General features: G+C 55.8%; 6 protein-coding genes across 6 annotated transcripts; 3 read left to right on the top strand and 3 right to left on the bottom strand.

Annotated features, from left to right (window-relative positions):
- Window positions 1-46: 46 nt before the first annotated feature.
- V2A60_010415 (ferric reductase like transmembrane component-domain-containing protein) lies at window positions 47-2,449 on the bottom strand (the record flags this gene model as incomplete). Its single annotated transcript, XM_083261671.1, has 4 exons — window positions 47-1,433; window positions 1,494-1,799; window positions 1,873-1,902; window positions 1,974-2,449. 4 exons carry the CDS (start codon window positions 2,447-2,449, stop codon window positions 47-49), a joined length of 2,199 nt encoding a protein of 732 aa, XP_083117797.1.
- A 690-nt stretch (window positions 2,450-3,139) lies between these two features.
- On the top strand, window positions 3,140-4,601 carry V2A60_010414 (uncharacterized protein; the record flags this gene model as incomplete). Its single annotated transcript, XM_083261670.1, has 2 exons — window positions 3,140-3,697; window positions 3,789-4,601. 2 exons carry the CDS (start codon window positions 3,140-3,142, stop codon window positions 4,599-4,601), a joined length of 1,371 nt encoding a protein of 456 aa, XP_083117796.1.
- A 136-nt stretch (window positions 4,602-4,737) lies between these two features.
- V2A60_010413 (uncharacterized protein) lies at window positions 4,738-5,218 on the bottom strand (the record flags this gene model as incomplete). Its single annotated transcript, XM_083261669.1, has 3 exons — window positions 4,738-4,809; window positions 4,878-4,960; window positions 5,062-5,218. The coding sequence occupies 3 exons, from the start codon at window positions 5,216-5,218 to the stop codon at window positions 4,738-4,740; spliced, it is 312 nt and encodes a 103-aa protein (XP_083117795.1).
- Window positions 5,219-8,072: 2,854 nt separating this feature from the next.
- On the top strand, window positions 8,073-9,371 carry V2A60_010412 (uncharacterized protein; the record flags this gene model as incomplete). Its single annotated transcript, XM_083261668.1, has 2 exons — window positions 8,073-8,422; window positions 8,510-9,371. The coding sequence occupies 2 exons, from the start codon at window positions 8,073-8,075 to the stop codon at window positions 9,369-9,371; spliced, it is 1,212 nt and encodes a 403-aa protein (XP_083117794.1).
- A 350-nt stretch (window positions 9,372-9,721) lies between these two features.
- On the bottom strand, window positions 9,722-11,069 carry V2A60_010411 (NAD-dependent glycerol-3-phosphate dehydrogenase N-terminus-domain-containing protein; the record flags this gene model as incomplete). The annotated part of the gene is made up of 2 exons (XM_083261667.1): window positions 9,722-10,931; window positions 10,999-11,069. The coding sequence occupies 2 exons, from the start codon at window positions 11,067-11,069 to the stop codon at window positions 9,722-9,724; spliced, it is 1,281 nt and encodes a 426-aa protein (XP_083117793.1).
- Window positions 11,070-15,464: 4,395 nt separating this feature from the next.
- On the top strand, window positions 15,465-15,871 carry V2A60_010410 (uncharacterized protein; the record flags this gene model as incomplete). The annotated part of the gene is made up of 2 exons (XM_083261666.1): window positions 15,465-15,526; window positions 15,649-15,871. The coding sequence occupies 2 exons, from the start codon at window positions 15,465-15,467 to the stop codon at window positions 15,869-15,871; spliced, it is 285 nt and encodes a 94-aa protein (XP_083117792.1).
- Between the last annotated feature and the right edge of the window lie 823 nt (window positions 15,872-16,694).

Raw genomic sequence — 16,694 nt, 5'->3', positions numbered from 1 at the left:
TTAAAATCATGCCAATTTCTAAAAGAAGTCAAATCCATGTTTCCCGCTACCACGTAAAATGCTCCTCAAAATACTGTATGCGAAATGGGGCATGCGCCAATGCGTTTACGACAGCCCTTCGAGCATCGTCGGCCATGCCCGCCGGGCCGCAGGCCACCACCGCGAGGCTTTCAATCTCCTGCTCTGCCAACTTGGACGCCACGATGCCATCAACGTCCGGCCGGCCGAAATGCTCCTCAATGTGCTCCGTCGCTCGGCCGGGCACGCCGGCCATGACGTCGTAGCCGCGCGACGGGCCGTAAATGTTGACAAGCACCTGTTCGCTGTCGAGCGCCTCGGCCATGTCGTGCGCCAGCACGTCTCTGGCAAATGCCGGTTCGCGCACAGCCCAGTGAATGTCCACCGACGGCTGGTGCTCGGCGTCCTTGGTCAGCAGGTCCAGATAGGACAGGGGCAAAACGATGCCGCTGCCGCCGACTATGAAGACGACGTGGCTGAATCGTTCCAGCGGCATCCTATGTCCGTAGGGGCCGTCCACCAGCACGCGGACAGTCGACGGCCCCGTCCTTGAGGCGGCCAACTCTTTGAGGCGCTCCGTGAAGCTGTCGTATGGCCGTATCAGAAAATTCATGCATGCAGTCCGCGATGGAACCTTGCCTTCTGTTTCTTCCACATCTAGCGGTTCGGTGGCCGTCCCGAGAAGCGGTGCGCGCTCCACCAAGGCACCCCCGCGACGGACAGTCGCGACGGTGAATGGGTGGCTTTCCCAGCTTCGCGTCACATCGAGCACAGACAGGTAGTAGAATGTGCCCGGACGTACTTTGTATATCTTCTCTTCCGTCGGAATGTCTAGGCGCACGATGTTGGAAGATGCATCATAGGCCACAGAGGCCGGCGTGGACCACGACTTGGGCTTAAACGCCAGCACGCGGCCAAGGCGCAGCGCTCTGTCCAAGACCCAGACGAAGACGGCAGTCCAAAACGGCCCGTCGTAAACGCCGTTGAAGATGGACACGTGGCCGAGCATGGTGCCCAAGATGACGACGGACATGGCAATGTGCAGAATGAGGAACAGTTCGTACTTTTGCCGCCGCATCCAGTACACGGAGCATGCGAGCAGCAAGCACATGACGACGGTGGCAACCTCTCCGGCGCACCACCACCATCGTGTCCAGTACGACGCGAAATATTTCCAGCCGCCGTTCCTTAGAACCAGGACGGTATAGCCGACCGAGTGCACAACGGCCTGAACGGTCGCGATGCGCGCCACCCAACGGTGAAAGTTGTTGTACGTGCCAAAGTCCCAGCCCGTCAGCCACAGGGCGACGTTGTTCCGCATGCCGAACAGCCAGATGGCGGGAAAGTTGGCCCACGAGATGATGCCGGTGCGATCCGACACGTACCGGAGAATCTGATGCTCGATGGTCGGGAAGCTGCATCGGGGGGTTAGCAATCGCCCTTGAACCACCCCGACGACGGAATGCGATACGCACTAGAGATTCACGGTAGTCAGGCGGTAACCGTGAACGCAAAATACGAGGTTGACCAAGGCAAAGACGGCCAAGGTGAGGGATTGGACGCGCGGCGGGATCGTGCACCACCAGATGCTCTGCGCGCAGCGATGACCAAACGTCGCGGGGAGAAGCACCTTTCTCTGCAGCCATCGCGTCGCTGAACCGGACAGCCCGGCAGCGCCCGTGTAGGGGATTTTCGGACTGAGCTTGTATGTAATGGCCTTGAACAGTCGGTAGCCGGCGCCAAAGGTGATGACGACAACCCAGAACCACAGGATGGCGAATCTGTAGCGGTATTAGCACCGCGCTGCTGAAAGCCGGGCGACCGGCGGGATGGTGGTACTTGCCCATAACTAACATGATAATATTCGATATATTTGTATGCGTCCTGTGCACTAGTCAGCCTCTCGTCCGCCTCGCCCTCGTGGCCGACGGGTCCGACGCACCAGAGTGGTATACCAAGCCGCAAAGAGGGCGCCGGCCGGAATCAGCAGCTGATGAACCTTGTCGCCGGGCGCAAAGGTGTCGCCCTGGTGCACGCGCTCCATCTCGTCTATTTGTTCCCGGGTATAGCCGGCGACGATGTCGAGGGCGGGAATGCTGACGCCCTCGCGCGCGAGACATGTCTCACGCAGCTCCCCGTAGGCCCGGTCGCGGGCCTCGGGCAGGCAGTAGAGGCCCAGGCAGAGAAACGTCGAGCGCAGCTCGAGGCGGCTGGTGCACGACTTGTGCGCGATGGGCGTGCCGTCGGGCACGTCGCCAAAGGGGATCCGCCACAGGCTGTTCTTGCAGGACTTGAGGCACAGCGGGCCGTCCGCGGCCCACGCTGACGTGTTGGTGCCGGCGAGTGCGGCGGCGGCGGCGGCGGCGGCGGCGACGCACCGTCCCGTCGCCAGCGCAAGGCTGAGGAATGCGAGAGCCGGGGAGCCTCTCATCTTGCCATTTCTCAGATCAGGGCCGCGTGCTTCAGCGAGAGTCTCCGGGATGGATGGGGTTTGATGAGAGGAATGAAGAACGTTGACGACAAAGAAAACGGGGCCGTCGGTGAGTGAGCGAAATTAATTTAGGTTATCAATCAGATAAGTCCGGTGCGGGATCAAGGTGTGGGTCCATCATCAACACTGCGCCCCCGTGACCAGTAAAGAGACGACAATAAATGGAAAGAAATCCTTAAAATTTATCCCATGACTGCTAGCATGGGATATGGGCATCAAATACTCTACAGCAAAAGTTCAAGCCCCATTTACCCATTTTGACTTGGGAACGGTCTCTACTTGAGCATTGCCTCGAGTTGTTGCCATCTGCGCGAGCAGTGTGTGGCACGTGTAGGTCAGTAATAAATGAAAAGATGAATATTGCACAATACATAGGTACGGTTCTACCTGTCCGTTTTGAATTGCTATCCGCAATAGCTCCCGTCAGGTCGACAAATTCGGTAATCTGTTGCGCAGTCGCGTTTGCGATGATTACGGTTAGCGCCCCTGGTAAGGCACCCATGGCGGCCTCCATTCGCTTTTTGCGAGGCTGTTGAAGCAAACAGCCTCAGCCTCAGCCTTATAAAGAGATGGCATGGAAATCGGGACCAATTGTTGTGAGAGATTTTCCAATCTCCAAAGAAAAAAAAGATGGAAGCAAAGACGGAAAAGCCACCCCCGAGCGAATGCGTCGCCGAGGCGGACACGAGCGCGGATCGCTTCCTCGCAGCCGCTGCCCGCCGGCAAGAGATTCTAGACACCATGGCCGCGACGCAGCACGCCAAAGCCGCCCTCTACCAGACCCGCCTAGACTTGCTGGCGGTGGGCGACCACCGCGGCGACGTGTTCCAGACGGCGCGGAGGATGAAGGAGGCGACGGAGCGAGAGAAGAAGGAGTGGATGAAGCTCAAGGGCAGCAGGCTCCGGAAGCTGTTTGGCGGCGCCGCGTACGCCGCCGAGCTCAAGAAGGAGGAGGACGACTACTACGAGGCGTACGAGTGGCAGCTGCGCGCCGAGGCCGCGGCCCGGGAGCGGTCCGGGCAGATTGTGGCCCTCAGCAAGAAAAAGGACGCGCTCCTCAAGCAGGTGGAGGAGCACCGCGAGGCGCAGGTGCAGCTGATGGACCTCTACGAAGAACTCTTTGACGGGCCGACGCCGAACTATCCAGAGGAGGATGAGCTGGAAAGCGAGTTGAACGCGCTACAAGAGGTAAATTAATAATAATAATAATCGTGCCCCAACCCCCTCCCGACCAACCAACGGTTGGAGCTACGCCCACACAAACTGACAACCCGCCAAGGCTTTTGACACTGTACAAGGAAAGATTACGCATACCTACAACGTGTGCGAGGTTCTGGGCCGCGCGCGGAGCGCCGTGCAAGGCGCACTGGAGGCCGCGCAAAACTCGTACGACACGACCCTGAGCAGCCTCGGCAGCATGACGCTCAACCTCGTCGGCGACATGGTGCAGCCCGAGCACGGGACCGACGTGGCGTCGACGAGGAGGACTCGGCTCGCGGCGACGGGCGGCACGCTGGAGCAGCTGCGGCAGTGCCTGGCGCGGGCGGACCAGAGCCTGGCGGCGGCGCAGCGGCTCGACCCCGACGTCCTCGCCGACGCGCGGCTGCTGCCGCAGGTCGACCCGGAGGGCAAGGCGCGGCACACGGGCCGCGTCGACCGCCTCCTCAACGCGCCGCTGACGGACATTTTCTTTTACCAGGAGATTGCCGACGCCGGCGAGGCGCTGGCGACGGCGGCGCGCGTCGTCGCGGCCGAGGCGGACCGCTGGGACGGGCGGCTCGCGGAGCTGCGCGCGCAGCGGACGCCGATCCGGGACAGGCTCGCGCCGTGCCGAGAGGCGCTGTGCGAGCTGCGCGCGCGGCTGCTCGACGACGCGACGTGCCCGCCGCCGCGGTACACGGGCGAGGCGGCGGCGGCGGCAAGCAAGATCGGCGAGGCAGAAGCAGCAGAGGAGAAGGCGGAGGAGAAGGCAGAGGAGAAGACGGAGGAGAAGGCGGAGGAGAAGGCGGAGGAGAAGGAGGAGGAGGAGGAGGAAAAGGAGGACGAGGTGCGTGCTCCGGCAGAAAAGAAAGAGGAAACTAGCAAAACATGACGCAAAGACAGCCAGAGGATACACGCAAATGTGTGAAAACGCGGTTTTATTGCTTGAACGCGTGTTTATACATGACCATGTGCAGATCTAGCACGGTCATGTGCGCGAGGAGGAAAAAGTGCGTCGAAGGGCTCGTTTACTTGGGAGGAGGAGGAATTCTCTGAGGCCAAAAGGCATCCGCACCCTCGCAGGCCAAGGGTATGTCCATCTTGTTGAAAATTGTGTTGGTGAATGAAGAGCATAAAAAAAATTGTTCTGTGTTTCTTGAACACTTACCTCGACCGCACAGCAATATGGCTTTAAAAGACTAGCAGTGCAAAGCCGCGACAGATGGCGCCTGTCGCGGGGCTCTTCGTAGGCTGTGAGAGGCGGAGACCAGGAGAAAAGGGTTAGTTGGCTATTAGAAGAAGAAGAGAAAGAAGAAGAAGAAGAAGAAGAAAAGAAAAGAAAAGAAACGTACGGCGCTGGCCATCGACGCACTCGGCGGTGGATCTCGCATGGCAGCACCACGGGGTGTTGAAGACGCGGTTTGGGCAGATGGTGGCGTTGCCGGGTGCCATGTTGTGCGGCATGGCGAGGACGCCGGCGATGAGAGAGCCGACGAGGAAGAATTGCATTTTTTGCAGATGAAGACGGTATACTGAGTTTACGACTGGGTGCAAACAAAAAAAGATTCAACGAAACAGTAAAGGATTGGGAGGGGGGGTTCAGTAACTCTATTTTTATACTCGAGGTTTGATCACGACCTCTAGACACACAATCAGCGACCAGGTGGTTGTCTCGAAGCAAGAAAAGAAACCACATGACGCCGACTCCCCTTTTGAGATGGAAGAGCAATCCAGAACCTCGGGGGGCCGGACACTAGCAGAAAAGTAATGCTGGTCGCTTCCCTAAAGTCTGGCTTCGCTTTTGTTGCGCTTGGCTGATTCGACGGGGTGAGGACTAGTTGGGCGCGAGGGAAACGCGAGAGATGGAAATCGAAGCAATTTGATTTCCTTTTTTTTTTGTCAAGACAAGCTCAGCAAGGGAATAAAAAAATCTGCAATGAAAAGCCAGTGACAATGCCATACAGGGAATCGTGGGTGGGCAGCGTGACAAGACCAACAGTCGAAACTCTTACGCGAAAACTGCCATTCTTTTTTTTGAATAATGAGTGTTGTCAAGATGGCAACGAGCTAGACAGGAGCTAAATTATTAGCTACACAGGAACCTTTTCTTTTCTTTTCTTTTTTTACTTTTCTTTTGAAGCAAAACTCGTACAATCAAATCACCTTGGCCGTGTCCGTTGCCGGCGCGACACGACATGACGGCGCGGACCGGTCGTTTTTTTCTCCAGCACGCTACAACAAATCGTATGTAGACAAGAGCTACGCTAAGCTGAGAGAGAGGCAAACCTTTGTTTTGGTTCTCTGTCGCTTGTCGCCGTCGACGCGTGGAGACGGGGGATTGCTAGCACCATTGAGCCTGATGAATACACTAATAAATGCATAAAAGACACGTCGCGCGATTTAAGCTTCTTTTTCGTTTCTCCTTCTTCTTCTCCTCCTCCTCGCCTCGGGTGTTTCTGATTGAAAAAGCCATCCGTCGCACTCGCATTGGCATGATGCTTTGACGAGAAACTTGATGCCCAGCACAACCAGGAACACCTTTGCTAGTAGTTGGAGTACACGGCTAGGGCGCTAGCAGCCAACTACTCAGTAGATAGAATCACAAAGAGCGGCCCAGCATTAGGAAAGGGTTTCCCCAGGGAGGCGATCTAGCGCTACCGAGAGCCGAGAACCGGAGGGGTTAAAGTAGCTGACTAGTAGTTTTGCTAGCAAGTGTAGACTGCTCGACCATGAGTTTGGTTCTGCACGCAGAGCGGCACTCGGGGTTTTCTTTCATCCTTTTTTTTTCTTCTTCTCTCTCGCTCGTCTACTGCTGTCGCGGTCTCTGTCTCTGATTGCTTGCTTGAGGAGGAAAGAGGGTTGGTTGTTGGCCACTTGCATTGCTGGTTGTAATGAAGAAATAACCAACTACACCCCCCTAAAAAAAAAATACGAAATCCTTGTAAACATTGATTCATGACCTACACAACGATTCACATCTTCGCACTGCCCCCCCATTTGACCTTTCGAGACCAAAGGCATCCTCTATGGCTTTAGGCAGCCGGTCGGTATAACGCGCCGAGAATTGGACGGACACATCGTCATACTAAATTGGACAACCAGATCCGCTACAATGAAACGCAATGTACATTGACAAAAAGCTTTTTTTTTTTTGGCCACACATGTCGTTTCGCCTTTGCCTTGGTCCATTCTTCATGCAATCATTCTCGACATCTCCCCCCCGTGAAAAAGCCCGACAAAAAGAAAACACCGGGCGGCGCGGGGGTTGATGAAGTGAGCAACTCCGGCTCTCCGGGCCGAGCCAAACCCCCCCCTCCATCTTTGATGACAAGGTAGGAAGCCCACAATAAAAAAGGGTTCCCCCGTTTGACCAGATTTCTTTGCTAACCGATCGCCTTTCCCTTTTCTTTCAAAGGCGGGCATTGCGTTTGCATGTGGTGACCGGGGGGGGGGGGGGGGGGGGGGGGGGATTCCAATGGGAACGGGGAGACTAATTAAATGTTGCCCGTCCCTTGACACGTGCTTTTTTCTGGTTCTTTTTACTGATATTCTCTCGGGTCTTTTTACTCGTTCTCCTAGGATGCTTTTCAAATCTTGTAATGAAGGAGTAAATAGAGGACACGCCCTCCTTTTGATCTGTTTTTTTTTTTACTTTGTTGTTATTTTCTGTCGCATCATACTTTCTTACCCTGTGCTTACTCTACAGACATGCTAAGCTCTTGTCTTGCCGCCCCCAAGAGAGCCGAGTTTGTATTAGTAGGCCCCTGCTCAACCCCTCCTTGTATCCTCTTCCGGGTCCGTCACTAAAATTGACCCGATTTCCCGTTGCTTTCTCCCCCCCCCCCTCCTCTTCCTTTCCCCGGTCGCCCGCCCGTGAGTGCGTTTTGGCCCGCATTCCAGTTTTGGAAACCTTGTCTCGGTCTTTATTTAAAAAAAAATTAAAAAATTCTGCCTGCTTGCCTCGGGAACCCTGAATTTCTGACGCAAGAACCGACAACCGTTGTGCCAAAGCCGGCGGCGCAAGCTGAGCTCCGGGTTCCAAAGTTTAAAGAGAGCTTCCCCTCCCCCCGGGTCCCGCATCCGGGATCATATAGCTTTCTGTTTTGTTTTTTTCCTTTTCCCTCTTTTTCCTTTGACATTGTCACCTGTCTTTCTCTTGGGGAAGTGGTCTTGGAAAACCGCGATTCTTCTTGAATAAATACAACTCTCACTTCGTTGCCTTTTTTTTTTCCCCGCGCGACCCGGAAAGAAACATCACCACCGGAACGCCGCCGCCACCGGAACGCGACCAACGCAACGATACAACTCGTTGATCAACAACAACAACAGCAGCAGCAGCAGCAGCAGCAACGACAAAACCATCATGGCCGGTAAAATCCTCGCCCCGCTCGGCCTCCTCGGCCTCCTCCTCGCCGTCCCCTACTTTGTCGGCTACCTGTCCTTTGCCAACGGCCTGCTCCCGCTCGTCGACGACATCTGGGCCGCCGGCCGCTTCCCCGACGGCACCCCGCTGCGCACCCGCTGGCTCGGCGGCCCGCCCAAGCTCGACGAGCTCCTCTCCAAGCTCGTCGTCTTCTTCTGGCCCGTCGCCGCCTTCCAGCACCCGGGCCTCTTCCTCCACTCGCTCGCCTTTTCCGGCACCTTTGCCGCCGGCTGGACCCTCGTCACCCTCGAGACCTGGCGCGCCGGCAACGCCTGGACCTTGTCCGGCTTGTACGTTTTCCTTTTTTTTTTTTTGGTTCTTGTTTCCTATAAAACAAAAGCAACAATAATATACTAACATGTCAACTCCCCCCCCAGCTCCGTCCACCTCGGTCTCCTCGCCCAGGTCCTCACCTTTGCCTTTGCCACGCCCGTCTACGGCCTGCTGCACCTGCTCACCGGCCGCACCGCGTCCGCCCCGTCGCGGGCGAGCATGCACATCCCCTACGCCGTGCTGGCCGCGTTCCCGCTCGTCTTCCTCGTCGGCAACACCGTCCCCAGCGTCGCCATGGTGCTGCCCTTTTCGGCGCACAACACCGTCGCCGTCAAGCAGCTGCTGACGGCGCTCTGGCAGCCCTGGCCGGCCTACACGGCGTTTGGCCTCTCGGCCGCCCACCTCGTGCTCGGCAGCAGCGGCCTCGGTCTCCTCACCGCCGGCGACCGGCCCACCCCCGAGGGCCGCGGCCGCGCCGCCGCCGCCCTGCGCCTCATCTACGCCATCGCCTTTGGCAACGCCGCCGTCTCCCACCTCGCCGCCGCCACCGTCACCCTGGGCACCGTCCTCGCCCCCAAAGTCTTCCACCCGGACTACGCCGTCAGCCTGCACCCGCTCAAGGTGCTCGAGACGGTCCTGCCCTGGGCCCCCAACCCCGTCGCCCAGATCCGCGCTCTCGGCGACGGCGTCAACATCTTCCTCCGCTGGGACTACCTCCTCGGCTCCACCTCGCTTCTGCTCTGGGCCTCGGTCCTCCACCTCCGCGCCCGCGCCTACTACCACAAGACCGCCGCCGCCGCCGCCGCCGCCGGCTCCGTCCCCGCCCTCCCCTTCCTCGCAAAGGTCGCCGCCCTCTACGCCGTCGTCGGTCCCGCCGCCGCCGCCGTCGAGCTCATGTGGGAGCGCGAGGAGCTGGTCCTGCAGAGCGACGACAAGACCCCGACGACGACCAAGAAGAAGAATTGAGCTTGACAAGCCTGGGCTGCGATTTGGGGGGGAGGAGGGTTGTTGATTGTGCTCGAATGACATTCACGAAATCCGAATGAATACAAAACAGAAAAAGAAAAAAAAAACAAGGAGCAGCCGAGTACGAACCTTCTTTTTAATCTCAATGGATGTATGCTGTGTATAATGTACGCCTGCTAGTAAAATCTAATAAACAACAAAAACGTAGAATTTTGTCCGCTTTTACCAAATGCACCGTGATCCGTGACCCAATCAATATAACCGCTTCGGAAAAGCCCCCCTCCCTCGTGCCGGGGTATCAAAACGCGTCATCATCATCAGCCGCAGCAGCAACAGCAACAGACTAGCACTTATAGACGTGGTTCGTCGTGGTCAAGCTTGGACACCAGGGAGGGAATGTCGTCCACCTGCGCCTTGCCGACCAAAATGTCGTTGACGGCGGTGAAAAGCGGGTAGTCGCGGAGCCTGTCACGCGTGGACAGGAAGCTGTGCACCTCAAAGGCAGTCAGCGTGCCCTGGAGCTTCTGGCCGTTGAGCTCCTGCTTCTCCACCTCGCTGACCGAGAGGCCCTTTTCAATCGCCTTTTTGGCGCAGCGAAAGTTGCGGCCGCCCGACGACGACGTGATGAGATCGGCCACGCCCGCCGACGTCTCGGTAAAGGTGCCCGTCTGCACCGTCTCGCCAAAGAACTCCTTGCCGAAGCGCACCATTTCCATCAGACCGATGCGCATGACGGCAGCCTTAGCGTTGTCGCCCCAGCCCCGGCCCTCGACGAAACCGGCGGCGAGGGCCACGACGTTCTTGAGGGCGCCGCCAAGGGACACGCCGGCCACGTCAGAGACCATCTGGACGTGAAAGTAGGGGCGGTGAAAGAGCTTGCGCAGGCACTCGTGGTCGAGGGGCGGATACTCGGCGGGGACCGGGGTGAGCTTGGACTTGGAGGTGCGGCCGCGGGCGTCCTTGTGGGGGATCTGGGCGAGGTCGACGGTGCCGACGCTGGGGCTGGCGGAGCGCGGGGTCGGCGCGCGCGAGTTGTCCATGGTCGGGGGGTCGTAGGCAATGGTCGTCTCGGACCACTTCTCGGCGGCAATCTCGTTGGCAATGTTGGCGCCGCTCAGTGCGCCGACGTAAATGTCGAGGTCCTCGCCGATCCACTCGCTGAAGAGGCTGACGCCGTCGGCCGAGACGTTGACGCCTTTGATGCAGCTGACGCCGCGCGCAAAGGGCAGGATCTGACCCTTGAGCTGGCTGCACACGTTGTGGATGAACTGGTGGGGCAGGTTGAAGATGAGAATGGTCGAGTCCTTGACGGCGTCGAGAAGGGACGGGTTGGCGACGAGGTTGTCGGGGAGGGTGATGCCGGGGAGGTACTTGACGTTTTCGTGGTATTGGTTGATGATGGAGGTGAGCTTCTGGGGAGAGGAGCCGGCGGCGGCGGCGTGCTTGGAGTCGGAGGGGATCACGACGTCCTCTTCGAATACCCACATCTGGACCTGCGGCTCAAAGAGGTCCTTGTAAAGCTTGGCATTTTCGGCGACGATTTTGGAAATGGTAGAGCCCCTGACAGGTCAGTCAGCGAGGGGGGGTGGCAGTGAGACACGGGGTTAAGCAGGAGAGCAAGACGTACCAGTTGCCAGATCCAACGACGGTGACCTTGTGCTTTTTGCCGTGACCTCCCAAAAGCGCGGCGCCCGACATGTTGCGTATCGGTATGGGAAAGGAGGAGGAGGAGGAGGGGTATTGAAAAGTGTTGAGGTGGACGGTGAGGCGGGGTTGAAGTCTAGGCCACGGGCGTAGAGTCGCAAATAGTAGCATACAGGTGGAAGGCGGAAAGAGACGAGGGGTAAAAGACAGTTGGACGGCGGGCAAGGAGGCTAGATAATGAATAAATAGATAGATTTTTGTGGTGTGTGGTTGGAATGGCCAAGCTGATGGAGAGAAGAGACTGTGAGAAAAAGGCCGTCGGTGAGCTGCCCTTTTTGCTGGTTGCTTTGGCTTGGCTCTCTTTTGCTGGGATTCCCCCACCAGAGGTCACGATAAGATAAGGTTTTGGGGGGGCCTTGAGTGAGGCGGATTGGCTTGTGAAGAGGCGCGCCGAGGATTGTGGGCGAGGCTGGGTACACTCGTGCGAGAATATGATGAGAATGGTCAGTTGAATTGAATTGGGTATGGGTCTATCATTATTATGAGGCTATATGAGATATGAGACGATATGAGATGAGATGCGATGAGATGAGATGAGACGAGCCGATATGAATTGACTACAGAAGGAGAAACCCAAATCCATCACAGTAGCCCTCTACTTACAGTGGAATACTAGGTACCTGCGTCTGCCCCTGACAGCCCTTACTACAGCGCCCGCATCCACTGTAACCCGCTGTAAAACCGCCATGCAGATCGAGCATCAGGCTTTCCCCTGCCGTCTGTGCGGCGCAGTTGCGATGAAATACATTTCAGATTTGAATATGCACATGCTACAATACACGCAGGTTTATCCCATTGGCCTGCTGTCATGCCGACCAATTTCGTCGTCAAGCAAGCAAGTGCTGCTCTTCACCTCTCCTACATCATCCAGACCCAACACATGCGAAATGCACGTCGCAGAGGTCAAAAGAAAAGAAGGGGGAAAAAAAAAAAAAAAAAAAGAAGCCGCGGCACGCATCAGTCACTGGACAGCTCTTGACGGGGAAATATCGTGCTTCAGGTGCATGAAATGCTGCGCCGCCATGTCGGCGGCAGGCCCCAACCCTCGACGCCACACCGAGATGCGAGGAACTTGGCGGCCTGTCACATGCCCCATTTTGACGAATGGCAAAGACTTACTTTGGTATCTTTATGGTGGACCGATCCCATGTGCGGCACTTTTACTATTATATCGCAGTTTATATGGGATTTTCTTTTTTTATGGATTGCCATCTGGCTTTTGCCGTTCAGCCGCAGCGGTCTTTATCTTGCCCTCCGATCCTGGCAGCCACCCGACCGACGGCCTAGTTTCCGACAGGCTGCTTGTATCGCCATTCATGATTCTGAAATGTCAATGTGTGTAGCGGCAGAAGACTGCCTTGATCAGTCTGGAATCTACCTTGGCGAGTACGAATAGCAACCACAGAAGTCAATTATACCTCACTGACCCCGACGCTCCCACCCCCAAAATGAAACATGACACGCTTGTGCAGTATATACACTGCTCAATTCGATGAGCTCCTGGCATGGTACATGCATTGAAAAGAGAAAAAAAAAATGTTCATGATATTGCTTCTTGTATAATATAAACTTGTTTTAATTCTCTTGTTTGTTGTATATTTCTCTACGAGTAGAGAACCCTCCCGGGCCGACTCATACTCCACCAGCCTTACAGCATAAAAGGTTCTACACATCCACAACCATTCATGGCAGACCCCAACATTCAAATGAAGCGTGATGCCTCAGCTTTATACGGAAGGCTACCAGTACCCTATTTGTTTCTCATCACCCACAAAGAGGTATCTTAAGCCATGCAGACTTTAAACAACCTCCTGCCAGCCGGCCTCGAAGTTAAAGGGTTCCTCACACCTGATGGATGCCGCATCACTTGTCACTTATAAGACACCATTTTGGTCCAGTCTATTTAGTCCCCTCGCAATGTGTACCGCCAGAGTGGGATATCCGAATCAAGAACTTCGCAACACGAAAAGATCCCTACCCTAGACGTCAATATCGGATAGCTTCGGCTTTCCCGACAGTCCAAGCATGTCGGCAGAATTCGAGAGGCCGTATTAGTCGTAGTTTGCATTCTACGACAGATGTAAAATCGTCTTGATTTAGAAATCATGGGTCTGTTGCAAGTTTGTCGCTAAGCTACGCACGGGAGTGGCAGGTCATCTCGAAACGATTCTCCCCTGCTGGTATTCGACCATGGCGTTTTCAGAAATGAGGGACTGGAATCGTCGCGTAGCGTTTCTAAATTTCCGAGTAGTCCTACCTGATTGGTGCTTTTATGTGAGCCCGGAATCTGCAACAGATTCTTCACCGCGACTCGAACCTAGCGCGAGAAGCTCTCGTGAAGAGTTGATATCTGGTCCTCCCTCTCGATAACGGCTCCAGCCATGGCCTCTAAACGGGGGGCAGTTGGCACTAGTTTATCGCTGGAATCTGGGACGCCAAGTCTGTGGTCGGGCAGGGCCACCCCCCCTTCCGCCAAGCAAATCGCCGCCGTGATTGGTGTCTACGGGCCAGGCACGCAACTACCGCTTTTATCGCCATCCCGAGTTGGCCGAGCCGAAGCCCCGGCGGGCATTGGCGATGCAGGCGCGCGAGGCGACGAAGGGCGTGCCGGCCCCGAGAGTCGAATGCCACCCCGCCAACGTATCTGCAGCTCGTTTTCACTCACTTCATCACGTCACAGTATCCTCTGCGCTATAGTGGTGGTCTGATATCATTCGAACGTGGCTACCAGGCTGCGCTCGGGCAAGGATCATGGGAGTTTGTTTACCGCTTGTCGCTGGGCCACGTTGGGAGAGCCGAGCGAAGCTTGCGGAGCGACTATACAAGCCACGGCCTATTCCGCGGGCTGTCGAGTGCACTGGTGGAGTTTCCATCAGTATCAGTAAGCCTGACGGCATGAAAGCACGGGCTGCTTCGACCATTGGGAGGAGATGGGACGAGAAGAGACGGTGTGGTGTGCGGGATGGACTGCAGCGGACCTCGACATTGTGGCGCAAAGCACTGTTGGGATGTTGGGGTATACCAAAGGTAGGAATCCACAACAAGCTAAACGTAACATAAGATATATTCGGTGGCTGGTGGTGTTGGGCTGGCGAAAAGGGCTGGTTAGTGTGGTGTGGCACGAACTTGACAGATACGAGTGACCCGGCGAGATGCCATGAGCTACATTCTGTCCTATAAACCAGCATCGATCCGGTCAAGAGGCCCAATTGAGGGATTTTGAACATGGTTCTTGCCTACGTCGCCCTGTTTTTCGCTGTATCAGACTTGGTCTCGTTCACTGCAATGTCTGACCAGCCCAACACACCTCTTGACCTGGGTTTCTTTTTGAAGGCTAGTTCCTCCCGGGTTGGGTCTTGCTCAATCCCGCGAGAAAGCTTGATTTTAATTAAGCGGTCATCAGGCACTAGCAGATCCTGCCGATAATCATGCAATTTCAATCCCCCCCCCCTTCATCACGGAGGGCTCGCTCCTACACTGACCTACAGTACAGCATCCTGCGACCGCCATTGGCCGCAGACCTATTCCTGCGTCATCCAAGGAGGGCCCGAAGCATCACTCCCAACAAGGCGAGAACTAATATGCCCCTACTTGCCCTGCCCTACTTACCTTGCTGCCGTTTACCCGAGTCGTCTCCAGCTAATTTAGCGTGGCTTCTCCTTCTTCTTTTGGCCTAGTACGATATTTTGTTTTTCTTTGTCTGTTTCGCATTTAGTACTGGTAGTCTTGACGTATCCCGGCCACTACAGCGGTCTAGAATTCATGACTGTCTGGATAAGTAGAGAGGAGCTCTTTTGGGTAAGTAAGCTCTCACCCCCCCTGCCGATTGATCGGAGGAAGGGCGAGAAGGAGGAGGAGTAGGGAAAAGAAGAGAGAGAGGAGAGAGAGAAAGAGAAAGGGCGACGCGCCATGCCCAGCCCAGCCATCTCAATCCGCTTTCCCCTGGTACAAGCACAACGGCTGCTCAATTAACTACTCAGCCACCATGCTCTGGCGACTGTCAATAGTCTTGTTATTGAGGCAGCCACAATGTTCCGCTGCTAGCCTGCTCTACGACCGAATGATGCGCCCAGATGGACCTCGATGTTCGCCTAGCGCCAAAAACCCGTAACCTGCAGCTTGACCTTGGAACATGGATATTCTCTCATCTGGGATTTCGTGTCGTCATTGAAGCAGCCTCATTTGGGATCGCCCTTTTTTTCCCCTTCCAGCTTCCAAGGTAAACATCCCAGCCCGGTTCAGAGTATATAAATCAACAAACCTACCTGTAGCTCCTCTAGATTCATCTTCCTCAGCAAATCACCCTCACTTAAACCCCTCATCCAAAGCGTCTCATTCTTTTTTTGCCCGTCAATCAGCACTCGCTCCCCGTTTCAAAACCAATTCAAAATGAAGTTCACCGCCGTCATCCTCTTCGCCGCGACCCTCGCCGCCGCTGCTGACTCGTCCTCGTGAGTCCTTTTTACCCCCCCCTTCTCCCCTCCCTCCTCCCCCACCCCAGGTTGAGGATACCGGAGCTGTCAAAAGTCACCACATCGCATACTAACATTTTCCCCTCTTCCCCCATTCACAGCAGCTCTTCTGCCAGCAGCTCCAGCAGCAGCATCGCCAGCAGCTCCAGCAAGGCCGCCAGCAGCTCCAGCAGCAGCGCCTCCAGCAGCTCCAGCAAGGCCGCCAGCAGCTCCAGCAGCAGTGCTTCCAGCACCTCCAGCAGCAAGGGCCCTGCCGCCACCAACTACGCCGCCGCCGGTGCTGGCTTCGCCGCCGCTCTTGGCGCCGCTGCTTTCATCGTCTAGATCGACCGCTGAGCAAGTGCCACGATGGCGTAATTCAGAATAGAGAAAGATCGGCACGGCCTGAGATGGCTTCCAACCTAACTCTTAATATGACGCGAGTGGGTGTAGTGTTAATAGGAGTTGATACATAAATAGATCAAAAATATCCCCTAATTGGGTATCCAATTCTCCTCGGCCTCCTTTTTCTGTCATCTGTACCTCCGCATAGGCCGCTGTCTTGCCAGCTTGGCGGAAAGGCCCGTCTCGTAGTACAAGGGTAGAGGCACAATGCATGGCATCTCTACATGTACAGGCTGTAGCGCAATCAGGACATTGTGTTAGGCCGCTATGGAGTAGACTGGCGTAGCTTCCTGATGCAGCCGCATTCTTGTGGCGCACGCTGAACACGCTCGGCTTGCATGCAATGCCTCTTGTAGGTAGTGATCTATGCTCCTTCCTTTGTGACTAACTGAATACTGATGTTTGAGCGGTCTCGTGAACAGAGGTTTCTGTTAAGGAGGATTCTGCTTACACATGCAAATTGACGTTACTTTATCCGATAGCCCATCCATTATTTTTCTCGTGGACGAAGCGTATTAATGTAACGATTGTGCTCCTTGCCATCGCCAAAGAAATAATCCGATCGTGCCTGATTTGTACGGCTGAGCTAGACTCGGGCGAATCAATGCAAACTATGAACTGATTGGACCTTTGTTTCTTAAGCGTCGTTCGTTTTAGTATTGCCACTACTAATATGGAAAGGCCGCTATGGACGCCAATTTCGGTAGAGAACATGGCGGGAGCCTGTTGCAAAAGCCATCGTGGCTGTATGAGATTCCGGTCT

The sequence above is a fragment of the Cordyceps javanica genome, chromosome 7, assembly GCF_051103115.1.
Source record: "Cordyceps javanica chromosome 7, complete sequence".
NCBI lineage: Eukaryota > Fungi > Ascomycota > Sordariomycetes > Hypocreales > Cordycipitaceae > Cordyceps > Cordyceps javanica.
The sequence above is the reverse complement of the archived record's forward strand: the minus strand, read 5'-3'. Positions and strand labels throughout refer to the sequence as shown.